The sequence below is a fragment of the Moschus berezovskii genome, chromosome 6 (assembly GCF_049115385.1).
Source record: "Moschus berezovskii isolate FMDL1 chromosome 6, NW_MosBer_1.0, whole genome shotgun sequence".
In the NCBI taxonomy this organism is placed as follows: Eukaryota; Metazoa; Chordata; class Mammalia; order Artiodactyla; family Moschidae; genus Moschus; species Moschus berezovskii.
This window is the reverse complement of record NC_142465.1, coordinates 30924186-30946542: the sequence shown is the minus strand read 5'-3', so window position 1 is coordinate 30946542 and position 22357 is coordinate 30924186. Positions and strand designations below refer to the sequence as shown.

Here is a 22357-nt window from a genome sequence, read left to right as displayed (position 1 = left end):
TTTTGTTCCGCCTCTAACTCCGTGGCGGGCACGACTGATTGCAGGCCCCGGCCCGGGGGCGGGTTGCGTGCCAGGCGGGTCCGCCCGCGGGAGCCGCACCGCGACGGGCTCTGGCCGCGCGGTAGTCCGCATGGGGCCGGCGCGCGTCCCGGCTATTGCCCGGCCAGGTCCGCCGGTGCCGAGCCCGAGGAAGAGCCGGGGAAGAAACCTCTTTGCCTTCCCAACTCCGCAGAGAGCTCTGAGCCGTTAAAAACACCTCCTCCGCAAGGCCGGACAGCCGAAGTATTCTACGGGCATAACGTGCAAACAGGCAGGACACAATGCCCCTGGTGACTCCCCAGGTTGCCAAGGAGAAATCTTGTGGCTCACCTTTCTCCCCTCCTCTTCCTCTTTTCTCAGCATGACAAAATTTAAAATCAAACTTTTATTTATTAAATTAAAAAAAAAAAAGACTCCATGAGGGCTTGATCCCTTCCCTTCCACAATATTACCCTCTCCCCAAGCTCCGGCGGCTTTAACCCTTTAACTTGGGGCCTTGAGGGAGCAAGAAATAGAAAAGGAGGATCCAAAGTCACAGGAAAGGCATTCAAAGGCACGAAGCGGCTTTAAAAGTCACTGGAGGTGGAGTTGGGAGCATCGGAAGTCCCAGGTTGCCGGCCTGTGGATGCAACCCCAAGTCAGCTTGGGGACCTCTGTCCTCCTAGGTCTATAAATTCTTCTTTCTCATGACTTCTGGGCACCAGCCTATAACAGTGCCTTGCACAGAATAGGCACTCAATAAATACTCGATTTTCTTCATCTGATCCCAGAGGAAGCCTTCCCCGCCTTTTCTCCAGGAGAGACACCTCCAAACTAATGTCCTCCTTGGGTTAGATGGGCTTCCCCAAAGAGCATGTCTAAGATGGCAGCTGCAAGCTCTGTTAAAGGTGGCAACAAGGGATTAGCCTAATGGGGTCATGGTGTCAGGAGGGGCAGTGGAAGAACCTGTTCTGGGGTCAAGGAATCTGGAGTACATTCCAGTTCTCCCCTCCATAGGGCTTGAGTTTTCACAGCTTCTGGCCAGGGCTGGAAATATTAGGGATCCCCTAGTTTTGAGGTACCCCATCAGCTCATTAACAGAGATCTAGCTAATTCACTCTATTAGCAGAGATTCCGTTGAGAGAAACACCATTAACTGAGACCCTGATGATAGAAGTTCTATTAACAAGATCTCCACTATCACTTTTTCTAGACAGAGATGCATTACTGAGACCCTGATGATAGAAGTTCTATTAACAAGATCTCCACTATCACTTTTTCTAGACAGAGATGCATTTGGCTAAAATTTCCATATCAGAAATGGACCCCCTTCCCTCCCCAGCTCACTGTACCTGACCTGTCATCATAACTTAGATAAATAGAATTATTATTATTACTATTCATTTCTCTTGGAACATAGGGGTTAAATATACATGCCTGGGGGCAGCCTCCCTGACCCTGGGGTCACCCCATCTTTGGGATCAGATCCCCACCAGTCTGCCCCCTCTTGGCACCCTGCTCCCTGCCAGGTCACTTACCCCAATCCCCCAACTCTGGTCCCTAATGAAGAGGCCACCAGGGGGCAATAAATTATTATCATCATCATGACTGTGTTTGTAAAAAACGCTCTGGAGCATAGAAGGCAGTGGACTACAAAGTTGAGAAGATTGGAGCCTGAAAGCTAAGGAATAGTGGTAAATAAGCTTGGGAGGCAGAAAAGATGCACATAAAGGTGTGAGATGGAGAAATGAAGTGTTGGGAGCCCAGATGGAGGGTAAGTGAGTTGGTTTGGTAAGAGCAGAGAGAGAAACTGAGCAGTGGCGAGGAAAGAGCTTCTGAAGCCCTCACCAGGTGACGGCCTGAGATGAGAGTTTGCAGAAGGGTCTCATGGCAAGGGGAGGAAGTAAGCTGAGGAGGCATGCAGGGAGATACCCAGGCCCAGAATGGGTGGGAAGAGGGGGAGATGGATAGAGTTGCAAAGGGCAACATGCATGGGGCAAAGGGGGTGAGGGGCAAGCAGTGGTCCACAGAGCCAGAAGAGGCTGGAAAGGCAGCCTCAGGGGGCTGGAGACCTCCACCCGGCTCAGATCTCCAGCAGGTTGCTCTGCTCCGGGCTGCCTTCAGGGGCTTTTTCTGGGGGTGCCGGTGAGGCGGAAGGTCTGGGCGTCTGACTGGCCTCCTCTTCGCCGGCGCTGCGGCCCTCCCCCAGCTCCTTGGGGCCACTGGCTGGGGGTCCCGGACCTGGCTCGCCGTGGGTGCGTTGATGTTTGCTCAGGTGGTCGCTTCGGGTAAAGCGCTTGGAGCAGAGTAGGCAGGTGAACTTCTTCTCCCGGGTGTGAGTGCGCACGTGGCGCTCCAGCTCGTCCGAACGGGTGAACCTTTTGCCGCAGAAGAGCCAGTTGCAGACGAAAGGCCTCTCGCCCGTGTGCCAGCGCAAGTGGGCCTTCAGATGGGAGGCTTTGCCGTATACCTTGCCACAGCCCGGGATGTGGCAACTGTGGATCGGCTTCTTTCGCAGCCCGGCCGCGGCAGCGCCCAGGCGCTCCAGCTCCTGGCAGTTGGGGCAGTCGCAGGAGGAGCGCCCTGCTCCACTGCTCCCATAGCCAGCACTGCCCCCTGTGCCTGCACCCCGGGGGGGTTTGGCTCCACCGCTCCCCTCCAGCTGCCCACTGTTGCCCACTGCCTTGGGTTTATAGACATCCTGGGGCAAGACATGCTGGGGCCCTGGCTGCAGGAGGTGGGGAGCTGGATAGGGGGCTGGATTAAGGGGGGCAAAGTCGGACGGGTAGGTGGGCAGCTGGGGGTTCAGTGGAGGCTGAGCAGGGCCTGCAGGCAGTGTCCCTTGCAGCCCATCACCCTGGCCCTGCCCGCCACCGAGCCAGTTGCCCCCAGGATGCATGTCCCACCAAGGGGTAGGAGCATTGCCTGGGCCCGGTGAGATGCCTGCATGGATGCCTGCCTTGTACCAGGAGCCATAGGGGTGTGCCATGTCCAGAGAGGTGTAGACGCTGGGCAGGCAGTCAGAAGAGCTGTGCCCCTTGGGCACTAGGAGCCCAGGATCCTGGGTGCCCGTGGGCCCTGGGAACGAGTGGGAAAAGGGAGGGTAGTCATTGGCATAGCCCGAGGTGGGTGCTGGAGGGCTGCCGGGCGGGGAGAGGAGCCCATTGGTGCTTGAGAAGGGGGCTGGGTAAGCATCCCCCATGGTTTTGGAGGCCGACAGGTCACTGGTCACAGAGTATGGCTTCTTTGTGCCTGCTTTGCCCAGTGTCGTGGAGTCCCGCAGAGGGCTGGAGCTGCCAAATTTACTGCACGCTGCTGTCAGCATGGCCAGGGGGCTGGAGCCATAGTGAGCTTCCTCCTGTGGGGAGAGAGAAGCATTGCTTAGGGGGAGAGAAGGAGACGTGCAGAAGGATCGCACACCCTGGAGACCTGGAGGACAGAAGAACAAAGGTGGGGAGGAAGAGGTGAAGAGGATGGGGGTTCAGAAGTGAGGTCAGGGAGGGGGCGGGCAGTGAGGACTAGGACCCAGGGAAGAGCTCCGGCAGGGTCTGGAAAAAGAGCGGAGGACCAAGACGGGGCAGTAACACCCAGCCTAGCAGGCAGGAAGCAGAGCTCCCTGTGATGCTGGGTGTGCAAGGGCCTCTGAGGAACAGGAGATGCTTCTTAGAAAGCCATGAGAAGAGCCAGGGATCAAGGCAGCACCTGGCGGCGGTGAGTATTAGGGATCCTGACCCCCGGAAGTGGGTTGGGAGCAGAGGCCATGGTGGGGGACTTGGAGAGGAAAGATGAGGCTGAAGGAGCAGCGTGGGGAAAAGCCAAAGTCTTAGGGGACCGTAGCTGCCCCCGTTCCAGGTTTTCCCAGCTTGACCCCTTATTCACTTCCTGTCTCTACTGCATCTCCTGACTAAGGCAGTGGCCTAGTCACCCTAAAGCAGTGTCCTCATGTCCCTGGTAAGGAATCTCTTTCTCTTGGCAGGGACCCTGGAAGCGACGGCGGAGACACTGGGACATTGAGAGGGAAGAGGGTTGCCGCCAAGCCAGGGCTGTGGCTGAGGCAAGAATGTCTTTCAAGCGGGCATTAGGCACCTCCTGCTTTGTGGAGCCAGCTGGTACCCCTTTGGGAGGGCTTGGAGAGCTGAAATCCTCACACCCCTCCAGGGCAGGGAATTGGATTGGCTACGATCGTGGCTCACAGCCACACCCCTCCCTCCATGCCTCAGTGTCCCCTAACACATAGAGACCCCTCCAGCACAGTGAATGAGGGAAATGTGTGTAGATGCAGGACACAGGGGTCTTTAGGAATGCCAAATGCCCTTCATGCCCATTGTGCTGCTGCTACCAGGCCAAGCCCCCCGAGATCACCATCCGTCAGGAGCTCACGGTACCCCTCCCTGAGTCAGCTCTGGGACATCCCAGAAGGAAATGGTGCCCTCCTGGATCTCTGGCTGGCATGCATAGGCATCCATTACTGAGAATCCCACCAAAAACAAGTCAGAAGCTGACCCTGTAGAGTCCCTTGATGGGGGCCCTCAACTACAACAGCAAAAATGTACCTGGTACCTTCCCAGTAAAACTAAAAAAGAACCCCAAAATCCAGGGTTCCCAGGCCAGCCTGCTAGCTCCTAGCGCATAGTATGCGCATGTGACACCAATCCCAGAGGTAGATCTGAGGTTTAAAGGCTTGCAGTGAGGGCTATGTGTGCAATCGCCAGCCTTGCACTGCTCCCCAATGGAAACCTGCTGTTCCCCCTGCCCAGTGACCTCTTTCTGAGGTCCTGATGACACCATGGACTCTCAGATTTGACCATCAAAAGTGTCCTCAAATCTGGCCATGGCAGAAGCCCTGCATCCTTCCCAGCCAGGGTGTCCCTGGAGCCTCTCACCTCCCAAGCGGAGGTGGGTAAGGCAGGGCAGCTGCTGGGGCAGGAGGCAAATCCTAGTGGAAAGGAAAGGTCGAAACGTATTGTGCAAAGGAGAGGGGCAGAGACCCATAGAACCAGAGCAGAGGAGCCTGCAGGGTGAGAACCTGACCTTAAAGTCCCTGGTGGTGGTGGGGGTGGGAAGTGAAAACAGTGGGAGCTGGCCCACAGGGGCAGAAATGGGCAGGGACGCAAAAGAGAAGAGAAGGAAAAAGCGACAAAAGGAGGGAGAGAGAGGAAAGCAGAATAAACAAAGAAAGAGAGGTGATGGAAAGAGACTGGGCAAGGAAGGCACAGGAAAGCCGAGGAAAGAAAGCAGGGGGAAGGAAGAAAAGGGGGAGGTGGGGGAGGAAGGCAGATTTCCTACCTAAGAGAAAACCCCCATGGTGCTGGGCTCCAGAAAACCCCCAGACCAGGCCACTCCTCCCTCCTTCTCCCCCCTGACCACCCCCTCCCCCTCTGCCTGCCTGGCCCGGCTCCGTTGGTTTCCCTGCGGTCGGTTTATTTTTAAAAACGCCGACGCCGTCCCCCCCGCCCGGCCCTCACACTGTGGCCACAGGGGCCTCAGCCAAGCCCAAGGACCCCACCCAGCCATGGGGCGGGAAGGAGGGGTGAGAGAAGGCAAGCAGCCCCAGGCCAACAGGAGACCCCCGCCCTGGGGAACAGAGGGCCCCAGGGCCCGGGGGACAGAGAAGGGGGAGCCGGGCACCAGACGGCTCAGAAGGTTCTGGAGGCCAAGAGCTGGGCACTTGGCTAAGGTTCATCGCAGCCTCAGTTTCCTTGTCCTGCTGCTTGGGCTCTCCTGAGAACTAGGGAGAGGGTCCTGATTAAGGATTCTAAATATGTGTGTCTGTGCCCCATATGGGGGAGCCGGGGGCTGGAGCCCACCTTCAAGTTGTTTTTCCTCCTACTTCCGCCCACATCCATTGAAAACAATGACAACCACACCGAAACAGGCTTTTATGTACCGACAGGGGAATCTCTGGAGAAGTAACAAGATAAGGAGCTGTCCCAGCTCTCAGTCTCACGTGGGGAGGGGACCCCGCCCTCTTTCCCCTGACCTCGCACTGGAAGGCTCACTTGGACATCTGAGTGCTGACTGGCCACCTGAGGTCCCAGTTTCCAGCTCTCCACTTTCAGCCTCCTCCTAAATTGTTTAGTTCTTCCAGTTTCCAAGTCTCCGTCCCCATTAGCCCCCATCCCCATTTCTCCCTCCTCCCTGGTCCTCTGCATCTCACTCAGCCCAGGTGAGCCTCCTGTCAAGCTTCCATCTCTGAATCCCCAAGTTCTTCCCACTGTCCAAGCGGACTTCCTGGTGGGGGTATAAGAAGAAGTTTGAGGGCCCAGGCACCCCTCCAAATAGATGAAGGAGGCAGAGACTGGAAGCCTCGGTGTTAGGGGCATCTCCAGCTTACAGAGAGTGAGGGGCAAGAAAGCCCAGTCTCCAGGACACGCTCCTCTTGCCAAATGCTACCCCAATCTCATGTCTTTCCAGCAGACCTCTGGCCCAGCCACTCCCGCAGGCACCAGTGCCACGCTGGCAACTCTGGCATGAAGCCCACGCCCATCGACACGGCCCCTGCCTCGGGTGGACCCAGGATTTCCATGCACCTTAGCCCTCCAGCTCCCTCAAGACCAAGCACAGCATTTCAGTGATGGCTCAGTCAAGAGTCTTTTGGGGAGCTGGGGGGTGAGCAGTCTGCCTCCGTGCAGCCGAGGGTAGACATAGCCCCTGAGCACCCCAGCGAGGTCCTGGTGTCTGGCCGCTGCCTCACCTGCCATTCCCTCACACTCAGTCACAGGCTCCCCACCCGCCAGTCTCACACACACCATTCCCCACTGGGACTAACAGATACTCGGGTGGCCCAGCTTGCACGCACACCTGTGCTCCCACAGAGCCAGCCACACGTGCAGGTGTGCTGCGTTACATTCTGACACTTACATGCAACCAGTGAACACAGGCGTTAACAGACTCCTGGTCCATCTCACACACACACACCTCTCCTGCAGGGCTGAGTGAGTCAGCTTGGACCTAAGCTAGCATCCTGGGAGCAGACATGGGGCCTTCAGAGGGGCCCAAGAATACAGAAGGTCAAGGCCACTGATGGGAGTTGATCTTTGGGGAGGGCTCTCTGGTCCCAGATTCCTATGGAGGGAGCCAGAAAGCAGAGGTGGTAGCAGAGACACAGAGTCAGAGATCCAGAAGCAAGGAGAACTCAGGACATTCAGACAGCCTCTGAGTGACTGTGAGTCCGCCGTTCCGACTATGATGTGCCATGAGTCCCTCAGAAGCCCTGGCAGAGTCAGCAGTTTCTCAAGCCCCCAAGCCCTGACCCCCATGGTACCCTAGTTCCCTTCATCCTCAGTGCCAGAGGCAAGGGATGCTGGGGTCCCAGCCTGGAGGGGAAGTGGCCCGGTCCGCCCTGGAGCCTCCCACTCCCAAAATAGAGCTGAGTTTGTCTTTGGCTGAAAGCTAAATATTTGTGAGCCGGGCAGGCGGCCTCAGACCCTGGCCCTCCTCCTTGGTTGCCTCTCAGACCTGGGCCCAGTTCCTCTGGTCAGCTCCCCCACATACATGGACTGCCCTCTCCTTTCTCTCATTGCCCACCTCCTCTGCTACCAGCCCAGAAGCCCAGCCCCCTCCCCACCTACAAACCAGACAAGACACTGCTTAGGGTGAGTCCCGAGAGCCAGGACTCCCAAGGAACCATGCACTCGCTGCTACCCAGTGCCCACTCAGCCAGTCCTCTGGCCTATTTCTCTCCCCCTGTCCGCTGCCAGCTTATCTCTCTCCCACTCCTCTCTATTCACTCCTGTCCCCTTCCTTTCTCGATCCCTCGTCCACTCCTCAGAGTTGGTGTGCTTGGCGGACCTCAGGGGTCCATGCCTCCTTCTAACCTCACCCCCTCTGTCCTCCTCTGACTGCTCCATGACCCCTTGCCCTGCTCTCTCTCCTCCCCTTTCTCCTGCCCCCTGCCCCCCACCCCTCCTCTGACCCCTGGAAGTGACAAGCGCCACAGCAAGTGTCTGCATGAGTTAGAAGGTGGGAGTGGACAGGGGTTAGGACCGTGAAGATCGAGGCTGGTGTCCTGGGGGGAAGAGGGGGCAGTTACCTCAAGCAGGGAGGACGCCATCCTGAGGCTGGGGAACGGGTCCCAGGGAGCCAGGCAGATGGAGAGAGCTGAGCCGGAGAGAGGGAGAGGGAGGGAGAATGGGAGAATGGGAGAGAAGAGATCTAAAGTTAGAAGGGACTAGGGGGTGGGGGTGGGGGGGCTGCTCTCTGTCTGTAGGGATCCACCCTCTAATTACAGCTTTCCCAGCGGAGAAGGCTCCGGATCCAATGAGCAGGGCGAGAGAGGGAGGCAGAGGGTCCAAATTTCCTGCTCCATTTGCTGAGCTCCCCCAAAGAAGGGATCTGGGCGGGAGAGGAGAAACGGGGCTCCCAGGGAAGCAGGAGAGGGTAGGGACAGGGCAAGTTGTCAGGGCATGCCGGGGGGCGCTGAGGGTCTGGGCGGATGCAGGGTGGGCCCAGGTGCCCCACACCCTGCCCCCAGCCATCCCATAGGCAGCTGTGGGAACCCCACCCAGACAGAGCTCCCGAGTGTCCTGTACCTGGGGGATAAGGGACTGGGTGTCTCGAGTCTTTCCTCTCTGGAGGTCTGGCACTGGGAGTGCTGGCAAGGGGTCACCTGACGGTCCGGGGAGGGCTCCGCTCCTCTCCTAGGCCAGCTGCACTCCTGTTCCCACTCAGGCTCTGATCCTAGAATCCTACTCTGACTCCGGAGTCCTGGCTGCGGGTCCGCGGGTGGCGGCGGCGGCGGCTGCCGCTCCTGCTGCTGCTGTTGCTGCTGCTCCTGCCGCCGCCGCTGCTGCTGCTGAGGGAAGGAACAGGAGGGAAAAGGAACAAACCCCAAACCACTAATTAGAGATCCAGGGGGGGGATGGGGGATTGGGGACGACACTCACACAGAGAGACTGGAACACACTGACATACACACTCATGGACAAACACAGGACGATACATGGGCCCGTCCACGGGCGCAGGGCTCCCCACCGGGGCACGGCCACTGTCATGAATGAACAGAGACAAACTCACACACAGTGACATGGCTGGAGGCGCGCACGCACCACACACACATCCGAGCTGACCACAGAGATGCCTGCTTCCCCAGTCACCCACCCCGAGAGCAGGAGAGCCGTGTGGACCGTGTGTTGTAAAAGTCAGGAGGGAGCGTGTGCTCTGGGGCTGAGGCTTTCTGCTGCCCAAGCATTTGAGGGTCACGGAGGTAGGATCCAGAGCAAGGCCTGACGGGAGGGACAGGGTGGGGCGGGCTTGGCACAGGCTTGGGGCTCCCCAGTCTTCCTCCCAGTACCTCAGTTTCAGTCTTGAGAAGTGACACCTAGGCCTACCTCCCTGTGTGGGGCAGAAGCTAGATCTTGCATATCTGAGAAAATTTAAGGCAGGCAGGATTGAGGGTAGGGGGAAGGAAGTCACTGGGTCAACGCATCTGTGCCCGAGCTGGCCTCTTTGGGTCAATTCCCTTTCCCCCAAAGACAGACCCCAGACACCATCATTCCTTGCCAGTTACCAGCCTTAGGCCCTTCTTGGCCACACACTCATCCAGTCTCCAACCTTTGATGGGTAGCTCTCTGAGCGCTCATGCTCTCCTGGCAGTGGGTGCCTGGTTCCCTTTCTCACTGTCATGCATCGAGTCACTGCAGCAGGAAGAATTGAAGTTAGAGCTTAGGCAGGACTTCCCAACTTTGACTTCTCATCAAAATGGGGAAGAAAAGAAAGTCAACCAGTTGGAAGAGGGGAATGCAAAAAAGTCTATGAATTGAAACCTGGACCCTGAGGTAAGTTTATGGGAGAGAGAGGACTGGGCAGCCAAGTGGAAGAACCAGCATCTCTCCCACTGAGGGGCCCAGCCAGCTGAGGTTGTTTTGCAAGTTATTCCCCAACACACCCCTCTCCCCGGGCCAGCCCTGCCCAACAGAGGAATGGAGCCTGATCCTTCCCCGCTCTCCTTATTCCCCAGTCAGTCCCCTCACTTGCTCTTCCTGGGTGCCCACCTCCAGGCTCCTCATACTCTCCCAGCTCAGCTTCTCAAGGCAAAGTTGGGGAGGGGGCAGGAGCAGCTGGAAGTCCTGGGAGAGTTATCTCCAGTTTAACCCTCAGGCAGGGTCAATGTTCAGGGAAGGATGGTGGGGGAGTTAGGGTTTCCAGCCCCAGGATTTGACTTCTCCAACAGAACCCTGTAGACCCAACTTTTGAGGAGAGAGTTGGGGAAGCAAGGTGACTGGCAGACAAAGGAAAAGAAGCAAAAGAAGAAACACAGAAAGACTGAGAGGCATACAGAGCAAATGAAACAATCCAATAAAATCAAAAGAGAAACTAGCGAAATAATAGGGAGAGAAGAGAGGAAAACACAAGACCAGTATGTGGCTTAAAACACACACACACACAGAGAGAGCAGAAAAGAGGAAAAGAAATAGCCCCGGAGAAACAAAGATGAGGAGACAATGGCTTCAGAAGAACAGGACAGGGAGAACTGCAAGAGGCCTGGCCAGGTCCAGCGGAGGCAGAGGGTTAAAGCGGCCAGGCAGGTGGGGGGCGGGAATGAAGTATAAATAGTCCATAATTGTGTCCGATGATTACACGGGCCACCCCACCCGTCTGCCCAAGAGGAAGTGCCCGTGGTGGGGTGTCCCATGACCTCGAAGTCTCCCCCTGGTGGGGGGTGTTTCTGAGCCTGAGGTGCCAGAAGGATTTCTGGGCCCCCCTCCCCAAACCCAGCTCAGAAGTTGATGAGGAAAAGAGGAAGCTTTGGGCAAGTTACTGCATCACCAGCAGAAAGCCATCCCACTTTTAGACCAGGCAGGCAACTGAGGCAGAGGAGAAAAGTCTAGACTCCAGAGAAGAGATGGTAGGTGAGTGAGGGGTTGGGGCTCCAACTCGACTGGGGAGGAAAGGAAGCAACTGAAAAGGAAAATGAGACAGGAGGAGAGGAGGTGTGGGATTGAGGAGGGTAAGGGGAGACAGGTATGGTCAGCCTTCTCCACTTCCTTTGGGGATCTGGATCCCTAATCCTACCAGGGAGGAGCAGGAGTGCTAGGGAAGGGCAAGGAGCAGGATCCCCAGAAGATGTGAGCCAGGGCCCCTGACATGTCAACCCCAGTAGGATAGTGCCTGGACACAGAGCCCCCTCCCAAACGTCTGTGCTGAAACCAGGGCAGAGGGGCTGCCTGAAGCTCCCAGCTCCCTCCCTCAGGACCCTGGGCTCTGACTTTTTCCACACCCTTTTTAAGATAGTCCTGCAGTCCAGACCCTGCTATTCCTGGGCCCAGACACACACGCCCTTCCCAGTGCCCCCAGGGGCTGGGGTCAGCAACTGGGAGCCCTGACCAAGGACCTGCCTCCACTCTCTCAGGCCTCCCTCAGCCCGGCCTCCCAGGGGGTGGGGCAGCCCAGGCAGAGGCGCCATGTGGCAGGGGCGGGTAGAGGCTGCGGCTCTGGTCCTTCCAGTATAAACCCCCTAGGCATCTGGTTTCTATCCACCACCCCCCACCACCCTGGGGGCCCCTCAGCCTCCGCCCATGGCCACCCAGACACTGAGCTCCAGAGATGGACGCCCCTGAAGGAAGGGGTGGGATGGTGCCTTTCTGATCTTTTCAACCCCAGGACCAAGCTGAACCACAGGGAGGCTCCCTTCCCTCCCTGCCTCCCTTCCCTAGAAGAAGCAGGGTGGGATTTCTAGGTTAGAAGGGGTTGAATCTGGAACCTGCTTCAGTTTTCTTTAGCTCTTTTTTGGAAAGGTCGGTGGGGGTGGGGAGAGTGAACCCTTGGGAGAGTGGGAGACTTATATCTCCCTCTCCACAGGGAAGTGCTTCCTCCCACCCCACTACCTTCTGCCCACCCTGGGCTTCCTCTGAGAGCCCCATTCCAAAGGGACTCCTAACTCTTCCTTTGTTGTTGTCATGGGTTTGGCTACCCTAGAGAGAGTCACCAGCAAACAGGGAACAGAGTCCTGAGATATAGATCAACATGTTCTCCAATACAGACTTAATGAGTCTGTGTCACTTTCAGATACGCTCTTGCACACGCGATGAATTACGCACATACATACAGTCTGCAGGCATCCGCAATGACACGTACTGATATATATACATACCTTGTACAGATGATGCTCACACCAAGACACTGAGCCTAACCTCCAATCACAAAAATGCACACACCAGCACCTATACATGCTTATAGACCCATAGTCACCTACAGAGACTTACACAGACTCTCAATACACATTTTTACATATGTGGCAAATATCACACATATATACACACACAGGTCTATCATCACAACCTTACAGCTCTGGAAATCTAGGGGATTTAGGAACTCTTCTTCGTATAAGAATCTGGATATAAGGGTGATGTGGCAGGCACTGCCAGTCCTACAAATTATTGCCTGCAATTCCTGCTAGTGTAGGAAACCCGCGGTCAACTTTGGGGACTTGCTGATCCTTTATCCTCCATATCCACCAGAAGTCAGAGACCCACATGGTCCCAGTAAACTCCCTGGCCCTGGGGAACCCCGGCATCCCCACCCCCACCCAGACCCCCCCCTGCTCTGCGGCCCGCTGACTCATCTCTCCCTCTCTGGAGCTCCCCAACCACAGGGGCCTGGAAGAGAAGCTTGGAAAGTTGCGCTCATGTCCCGGGCCCCTAGTCTGGCCACCACCCACCCCCATGCACCCAGGCCCAATCCTTGTCTCCAGTGGATACACTAGTGACAAAGAACACAGAGGGGACAGGAAAGAAGGCACCCAGAGTCAGAAAAACAGAAAGACAAAGGGAAAGAGGAAGAACAGAGATGGGATACAGATCAGAGACCTTGAAGGACAGCTGCTAATCTGAGAGGGTCCTCCAAAAGTAACAGGGCTGATGACCCTGGAAATGTGCTCCTTGGGTGAGGGGAAGGTCCACTCATGACTCTGGGACATGGACACTGCCCAGTGCCTTGACATTCTGAGCTTAGACTCAGGAAGCTTGGACAAGAGAATCCCATTGTGGGAGGCAAAGCTGAGGATACAGGGAAGAAGGGAAACTTTTAGGAAGCCAGCAACCTCCGTATGTGTGTGCGTGAGTGCTCAGCTGCTCAGTTGTGTCTGGCTCTTTGTGACCCCATGGGCCGCAGCCTGCCAGGTTCCTCTGTCCGTGGGATTTTCCAGGCAAGAATACTAGTGGATTGCCATGCCATCCTCCAGGGGATCTTCCCAACCCAGGGATTGAACCCACATCTTCTGGGGCTCCTCCATTGGCAGGTGGATTCTTTGCCACTGAACCACCTGGGATGCCCCAACCTCTCTATAGAAGGTTGCTTGAAAAAGGAGCTCCCCACCCTAAGGTTCACACAAGCATATTCACACATCTGTGTTAGCTCAGCTCGCTCCCTCTCCACTGGATCTCCCCATCCCCTCTTCCAGTGCCTGGGTTACAGGGCAGGACTCCTCTTGCTGGCCCTGGTTCCACTCTGCTCTGAGCCTCAATCTCTTTAGTTGACATTTGAGTCCCAGGATAGGAGATAATACAGCAGTTCCAGGGGAGGCAGATCTAGAATCAGAAGAAATGCGCTGGTAAGCCTAGGAAGGAGCAAGGATGAGAGGAGACAGTGGGAGGGGTAACACTGAGAGGAGGAACCTGCACTGGGTAGGCATTTTGAAAGGCTCAGCGTAAAATTAAGACGCTGGCTAGGGACTTCTTTGGTGGTCCAGTAGTTAAGAATCTGCTTCCCAATGCAGGGTACTTGAGTTCGACCCTTGGTTAGGAAATTAAGATCCTGCATGCTGCAATGAAAGACTCCGCAGGCTGCAACTAAGATCTGATGCAGTCAAATAAATATTTTTAAAAATTTAAAAAGACTCTGGTTATCACCAGCAAGTGTTTCTGTGTAAGAATGATACCCTGGAATCTGATACACAAAATATATTACTGTCTTTTAAAAAAAAATTTCTTTATTTGGCTGAGCCAGGCCTTAGTTGGTGCACATGGAATCTTTGATCTCCGTTGTGGCATGCAAGATATCTTTAGTTGTGGCATGCAAAATCATAGTTGAGGCATGTGGGATCTAGTTCCCTGACCAGGGATCGAACCCAGGCCCCCTGAATTGGGAGCACCAAGTCTTAGCCACTGGACCACCAGGGAAGTCCCATATATTACTGTCTTTAAACAAAGAGAACTTGAGGTTATAGAGTCCTGATCACATTTTCTATCCTTAGTGATGAGGCTGAACAACTCAAGGCAAATGTTCTTCAAAATCTTAGACATACTCCATCCCACTCCCCCTGATTTCTCTGACCTGCTTAAATTCTTCTTGGGAGAACAGGTTTTTTTTTTTTTTACTGCAGACTAGATCCAGGAACATTCATTCATTCAACAAATGCTCAGCAAGCACCTACTTTGTGCCAGGCATAGCAGGACTAGACTTGGGCTTGCAATCACAAATAAGACAGACCCAGTCTTTTGCCACACAAACCTACAACCAACCTAAAGAGTGGGAAGTATCTTAAGAAAGTAAGTACCGGATGTTATTGGAGAACAACAAAAAAAAAGAATCTAAGCCAGTATTGGGAGAATCAAGGAAGGTTTCCTGGAAGCAGGGATGCACAGATAAAGAAACTGAAACCAAAAAAAAAAAAAAAAGAAGAAACTGAAGGATGAAAAGGAGTCAATCAGATGAAGAGAGGAAAAGTGTTATATGCAAGGGGAAGAGTATATGCAAAGGCCAAGAAATCTGAGGGATTAATGACATTTTGAGGAGCAGAAAGTTGAGTGCAACTAGAGTATGAAGAGTAGGGGCTGATGGAAAAGGTCTCATCAACTGTGCAAGGGATCTGAACCAGGCTCAGAGCAACATATGGGAATATTTGTATTTTCGAAAGATGACCCTGGCTGCAGAGGAGAGAATGGAATAGGGACTTAAGAGCCAGGCAGTTCTGGGCAGATCAACCGCTTACTATGGTGTAAGGTTGGGCACACTGTTTAACCTTTGATGCCTTGGATTCTTCTTCTTTAGAATGGGGAAACTTAATACAGCAACCTCCCAGGGTTGTTATAAGGATTAGGAATAATACGTGTGGAACTCTTACCACAGGGCTTGGCACTTAGTAGTTGTTCCATAAATGGTGCCTAATAGTATTGTCAGAGTTTGGAGGAGGGCAAAATCAGAGGCAAGACCAGTTGACCACAGCAGTCCAGGCAAGAGGTGAGAAGGTGAGGCCCGCACCAGCAGAGGGCATGAGGAAAAGTCAATGGAAAGGTGATATTTAAGGAGCTGGTATAGAGAGAACATGGTGAATGATCAGATATGAGAAGGAGACCAAGCAATGAGGGAGACCAAGCAATCAAGGATGACTTCTCTTGCTAAGTGTGTTGGTGTGGGCTCGCGCACACAGGACATGCGAGCATGTGAGGGGTATTCAGTTCTAAGGGTGGCCCTTGATAACCAGCCGCTGTGCCTGGTCCACAGAGTGAAGGGCCATGCTGCATCTGAGGACCTGCTTCCAGCCTCCCAGGAGGATCCCCAATACACACTCAGCTCTGGCCTCTCTTTATTTTCTTTTTTACCCATCCCTGTCCCCCGCCCCCCCCAACAACGCCCTTCAACCCGCACCCACCGCAGTTCTCTCCTACGAAGGACCTCTCTGTAAGTTTAGAGTCTGCACAGGCCACCCTTCATCCTTCTTTTCTCCACTGCCCGGGTTAATGAGAGTCCTTGAGGCTCAGCCATTCCTTCCCATGCACCCTCAGTCGGACGCCCCCCGCTGGATCCCCAAGCAAGCACCGCTTGACTTTCTCGGCGGGGAGGTTTGAGGACGGGCGAGCAGTATAACCGAGGCAAGTCTCCAGATGATGCGCGTTTGGGTGCCTCTGGACTGGCAGATCGCGAGGCCTGGGGCCTCCGGGCCGTGCCTCAGTGTCCACGCGTGCGGCTGGGAGACGGAGGGGCGGGCCCGCCGGGGGGGCGAGGGGCGGGGCGCGGGCGGGGCCGGCCGGGCCGGGCGCCCGGGCAGGAGGCAGCTGCATATCTGCGGTCCCGACCACAATTGCTGGGAGTCGCGTCCCGGAGACTGGCGGCGCTGACTCTGCCCGCTGCGGCCGCCGCGCCGATTAGAGCCCGAGAGGGAGCGCCAACCGGGGGAAGGGGGGAGGAGGCGGCGGCGGGGAGCTCTGTGTGCCCCTTTCCCCTCCGCCCCAGCCTGCGCCCCCCAGCAGCCCCGCCCAGACCTCTCTCCGTGGCCTGAACCTGGGACCGGAGTCCAGCCTTCCCAGCCCAGGCGTCCTCCTGCGGACCCTGCAGGGCCGGAGATCCTGAAGACGCTAACATCCCGTTGACCCCAGGCTGCCAGCCTCTCGTGTCCTTTCTCTTTCCCATCCACCCACACAAAGAGTAGTCTGAATCTCAGGACTTCTACCCCCCAGCCCCTTTCCCCGCTTCCCACAAGCACTCTCTAGGCAAAAGTAGTTCCAAGCGAAGAATGGGTCAGAGACTCGAAAGGACCCACATTCAGGGGCCAGAGCACCCCCTGCTGGCTGGCCCGAAGCCCCTGCCCCTCCCCCTCCAGCTGTGACCTCCAGCTGTGGTGGTTGGGAAGAGCTGGCCTCTTTGATCTAGGAGCGTGGCCACCCCCTCCAGGCGCCCCATTAACCTCCATTATCCCAATTAGGCAGCCCTCCCAGTCCTGGATCCAAGCTTCAAAGCCCCTTCAGTGAGGAGAAGGGGCTGAAGCTTACGCCCCCCCCCATCCCATCAAGCTACACCACTTTCAGACAAGACCCAGGTGTTCTGGTCCCCAGCTTTGGGTACAGGCTAGCAGGGCCCGAAAAAGGGTCTCCGTCTTCGAGGCACCAACCAGATCTCAATCCTTAAACTTCTCTATAAAGAGATAAAGGAACCCTCTCGCAGACTCTCAGTTTTCTTACACATTTAGGTGACAGCATCCAGGTTCCTGGCTGACCTGAGCTTCCCATCAATTTATCCTGCTTTATCCAATGGAGAGGGAAGCCAAGAGGCACCCCCTCCTCCCTTAATCCTATCTCAACACTCTCCCCCTCCCTCCTGGAACAATTTCCGCTGGGGGAGCCGGAGCAGGGCCCAGCACAGTGGCCGCTTCCTGGAACATTTTCCTGTATCCGAAACCGCGGCTCCCTCCCCAGGGACCCACTGATCAAGGCCAGATGGGAGCAAGGATGGGGGAGGAGGAGAGGGAGCCAGGCTCTCACCATCACCCCCTCCCAACACACATGCACACCACAGGGAGCCCTTGCCCCAACACACAAAGGCACACACCATGTGCCACCATCACACACCCATGGGCATTCATGGCAACACTGACAATCACAAGGGCCAGGTCTTAGAAGGAGATGTACATAGAAGTCAAATAAGTATATTCAACACACACATGGATGATCACACACACTCCCTCTCTCCTTCCACTCCCTCACTCCTCTGAAGTCTCCTTGGCCCTGGGCCTTCCCTGCCATCTAAGAGACCTTAGGAATCCAAGAATACTGGATAGGAGAGCAGGAAGGCCTTACTTAACAGAGATTAGGGCACAGACTGCGACATCCAACCCTACTAGACAGCACCCACCACCTCACTCCATTTCTGGATGGTTCTCAGGCCTGACCCCTCTTCCCAGGGTCTCAAGAACTGGGATAAAGGAAGACTGCGATGCTCCCCCTCAGTGCTACCCTCCAAGCATCTGCTGCTGCTGCTGCTAAGTTGCTTCAGTCGTGTCCGACTCTGTGCGACCCCATAGACGGCAGCCCACCAGGCTCCCCCATCCCTGGGATTCTCCAGGCAAGAACACTAGAGTGGGTTGCCATTTCCTTCTCCAATGCGTGAAAATGAAAATTGAAAGTGAAGTCGCTCAGTCGTGTCTGACTCTTCGAGACCCCGTGGACTGTAGCCTACCAGGCTCCTCGTACTTCCAAATCCTTGCAGAAGAAGCATATGATATCCAGTGGACTCAGTCATGGCAGCCAAGATATAAAGAGAGGGCAAGAAGGTGCAGCTCTAGGAGCTTCAGGAGCCTGGGGACCTGGGCACCTGTGGCTAGAGAAGGAGAGCCATTCCCTTCTTCAGGGGACCTTCCCCACCCAGGGATCAAACCCAGGTCTCTTGCATTGCAGGCAGATTCTTTACCATCTGAGCCACCAGGGAAGCCCCAGGTTGAGATGTGTCCCTGCATGGGCACAAACTGCCAATCTTTCAGTTAACAGCCAAATGTGCTAACTGATTGTGCATACAGTATAGTGATTCACAGTTTTTAAAGGTTATACTACACTTACAATCATTATGACATATTGGCTATATTCCCAATATATCCTAGTAGCTTACTTCATAAGTAACTAAACTACCTAATGGACTGCCCAGGTGGTGCTAGTGGTGAAGAACCCGCCTGCCAATGCAGATTAGAAGATTAGACATCAGAGACATGGGTTCGATCCCTGGGTTGGGAAGATCCCCTGGAGGAGGGCATGGCAACCCACTTCAGTATTCATGCCTGGAGAATCCCATGGACAAAGGAGCCTGGTGGGCTGCAGTCCCTAGGATCGCACAGAGTTGACAGGTCTGAAGCAACTTAGCACACACACACAAACTACATAACAGTTTACACTTCTTAATCCCCTATCCCTTATTGCCACTGCCTGCTTCCCTCTCCCCATTGGTGTCCACTAGCTTGTTCTCTACATCTGTAAGTCTGTTTCTTTTTTGTTATATTCAACTCAGCCCATTCTTTTAGCCTTCCTCTTCTGCCGACTGCCTTTCCAGTTCAAGAGCCTAATTGTTACATCCTATGTGTTCCTCTTTTGTTAAGAAGGGTACAGATTTGGGCATGGATACAATATGGGGCAGAGGAAAAGCTGAGGATGGAGATACATTATCTGCTGTTTCTGGAACATCTCGTTGGTAAGGAAAATATCTGAAGCTGCAAAATTCCAGAAATTCTAGAGTATGGTGGAAGAAGATGAGGGAATGTGATAATTGTAGGAAGAATTAAAGCTCATCAGCCTGGCCAAAACTCATTAAGTTCTTTCCTCAGTCTTGTGGCCTAGTTGGAAGGCATATCCTCAGGCTCACCTGAGGAGGGTATGCTTCAAGCCATCTTTATTCACTTGTTTGCCGTCTATGGGGTCGCACAGAGTCAGACACGACTGAAGTGACTTAGCAGCAGCAGCAGCAGCAGCAGGATTTATCGAGTGGACCCTTGGGTGAAATATTACAGAGAAAATGCTACATAGAACCCTTAGTGCTTGCATTTTAGGATCTTAACAACCTAGGTAGGGCAAAAGAAAAAAAAAATGAAAAAAAGGTGAAAAAACATGGGACCATGTTTGAAAGCATAGATGACCCACTTGCCTCATTTTTCTCATTTGAAAATAAACAAATTTGGCTACATCTAACTGAGAAACACTTACTTCAGTGAGCACCAAGTTTCCTTTCTGATTCATCTCGGGAATGCTAAAATAGGCCTTTAATAATACGAGGCATTAATAGAGAGGGGGGTTCAGGATGGGGGGACACATGTATACCCATGGCCAATTTATGATGATGTACGGCAAAAAGCCATCACAATATTATAAAGTAATTATCCTCCAATTTAACTAAATAAATAAACAATTTAAAAGTCATTAATAAAGAGCATGTTAATATGTTGAGTAAGAAAAGTCATATCATCAATTTAATAGATGCTAAGAAGAACTGAACTGAATTGAAGAAGACATTTGACAAAATTTAAAATGGCTATTGTTAAAAACGTTTTTTAAAAGAAAAAATAAAAATTCTTCCCCCAATTTTTTTTTTTTTAAAGAAAAATGACAGTTTTTTTAAAAAAATCTTTTTGGCCACACTGTGCAGAATGTGGGATCTTAGGTCCCTGACCAGGGATCAAACCCGCACCCCTTACACTAGAAAATTTGGAGTCTGAACCACTGGACCACCAGGAAAAGTCCCCCAAAATGACAATTCTTTCTTTTTTTTTTTCCCCACCCCATGACTATTATTTTTTTAAAAAAAACTTTATCTGGCTGCACTGGGTGTTAGCTACAGCCCTTAGACTCTCTAGTTGTGGGACGCTGCTTCCAGAATGCTCAGGCTCAGTAGTTGGGGTACCCAGGCTTAGTTGCTCGTTGGCACATGGAATCTTCCCAGGCCAGGGATCGAACCGGTGTCCCCTGCATTTCAAGGCAGATTCTTAACCACTGGACCACCAGGGAAGTCCCTGAAAAATGACTATTCTTAATAAAATCCACTTGAAAAAAAATCGTATTCAACAAATGGTGGGGATTATTAATATCTTGGGTCCTTCCAGCTCTAAAGTTCTAGGGTTTTGAAATCCTTTCTTGGAACTGAGATCAGGTTTCTTGGAGTGGGAGGGTTCTGACTTGCAAAGAGAAAAACTAAAGATGCAGAGAGATAGGCAAGTAGGTATTAAACACCCGGATAGACTGTGACCAACTAGAGATGGTCTCCCAAGTGTCCTGACAACAGGCCAGCCAAGGTTGCATTTCAGTTAAAGATAAAAAAAAAATTCATTAGTTAGTATCTTTTATTATATCCTGGGGCTTCCCGGGTGGTGCAGTGGTAGAGAATCTGCCTGTCAATGTAGGAGACACGAGAGATTTGGGTTTCGATTCCTGGGTCCAGAAGACTCCTTGGAGTAGGAAATGGGAACCTGCTCCAATATTCTTGCCAGGAAAATTCCATGGACAGAGGATCCTGCTGGGCTACAGTTCATGGGGTCACAAAGAGACATGACTGAGCAACAGCACACACACACTTATCACCTCCCAGGGGCTATGGGGTCCCAGGAAAGACAAATATGTATAAAACACAAAAACCCTCACCCTTGAGTAGCTCACAGGCTTAAATTAGGAAGATTCTCTTTTCTGAAGCAAGGTCTGTGGTGTGCTACCTTAGTACCTAGCAGTACCCAGTAGTGCTTAGTACACAGGGCAGTGAAGCAGGGACACTAAAATAAATGGAAATTTTGAGATAACTTGTCATTTTAAAAATAAAAGCATTAAAGTAGTCATCAAAAGAGGAGTCAGAATTTTGTGTCACATCCTTATTTGTACTTAGTATTTTCTTGTATCTTGAAGCCATTTTGCTAGAGATGTACACCATACCGTAATCTCTTTGGATCTTAGGATCTTTAAAAGTCCTAACTCCATCCAACTCAGTGCAATGTGTTCTGCAAATAGGAAGGGATTCCAAAGAAAGAAAGACCCTTGGTGATAAGCTGCTGCCAAGTCACTTCAGTCGTGTCCAACTCTGTGTGACCCCATAGATGGAAGCCCACCAGGCTCCCCCGTCCCTGGGATTCTCCAGGCAAGAACACTGGAGTGGGTTGCCATTTCCTTCTCCAATGTGTGAAAGTGAAAAGTGAAGGTGAAGTCGCTCAGTCGTGTCCGACCCCCAGTGACACCACGGACCGCAGCCCACCAGGCTCCTCCATCCATGGGATTTTCTAGGCAAGAGTACTGGAGTGGCTTGCCATTGCCTTCTCCGCTTGGTGATAAGGGCAGTGTGCAAATAGCTTCTAGACTTTTTCAGACAAGACTTGTAGATCTTGTAGGTCTGAAAGAAGAGGGATCAAGTTTGCTCGGTACCACCAGGTGGCAGGAGTGAGCTGCCCAATCGATCTAGCACCCACTCTCCAGGGCTTGCTCACACCACCAGAGCATTGGCACTTTTTGCAGGTGACAACAGCCGAGTCGCCAGTGCCAAGGTAAGGGCTGGGGTGAGAAGAATCCTCAGAGGGTTATGGTACTGGTTCTGCACCTTCTCCCCCAGCCTTGACTCAGAGAAGGCAAGACTCTTGTCAAAGGTCTAAAAGCATCCAGATTCTTAGGCCAGAATTCAGCAAGGAGAGGTCTATTTTTTGCCCCACCCACCAGCCTACCAGCCTTTCACAGACATTCCCTGAACATCTACTATGTGCCAGATATGTGTTAGAAGTGTCCACAATAGCATTTTACAGGAAATGTGCAATCAAGTAGAAGAAAACCTGGTAAACATCCATGCTCCTGTGATATGGAGGCAGTCTAGGGTAGTAAAGGTGTGTTGTCTTAAAAGTCAGACAGACTTAGGTGTGAATTCAAGTTTCACCACTTGCTAGTTGTGCAAATTCTGCGAGCCTCAGTCTGCCTGTCTGTAAAATGGGAGTACATGACTCTCATAGAAGACCCAAAAGATGTTATATAAAAATTCACCGCCTAAATTTTTTTAAATAAAAGAAATAAAATTCACTGTCTGCCACATAGCTGATGGGGCTTTCCAGGCGGTGCTAGTGGTAAAGAATCGGGCTGCCAAGGCAGGAGACACAAGAGACATGGGTTCGATCCCTGGGTCAGATCCC

General features: G+C 53.3%; 1 protein-coding gene across 1 annotated transcript; it reads right to left on the bottom strand.

Annotated features, from left to right (window-relative positions):
- Positions 1-468: 468 nt before the first annotated feature.
- On the bottom strand, positions 469-8790 carry SP7 (Sp7 transcription factor). Its single transcript, XM_055395733.2, has 3 exons — positions 8550-8790; positions 8051-8118; positions 469-3376 (listed from the first exon to the last, which is right to left on the bottom strand). The coding sequence occupies exons 2-3, from the start codon at positions 8069-8071 to the stop codon at positions 2102-2104; spliced, it is 1296 nt and encodes a 431-aa protein (XP_055251708.2). The 5' UTR covers positions 8072-8118; positions 8550-8790; the 3' UTR covers positions 469-2101.
- Between the last annotated feature and the right edge of the window lie 13567 nt (positions 8791-22357).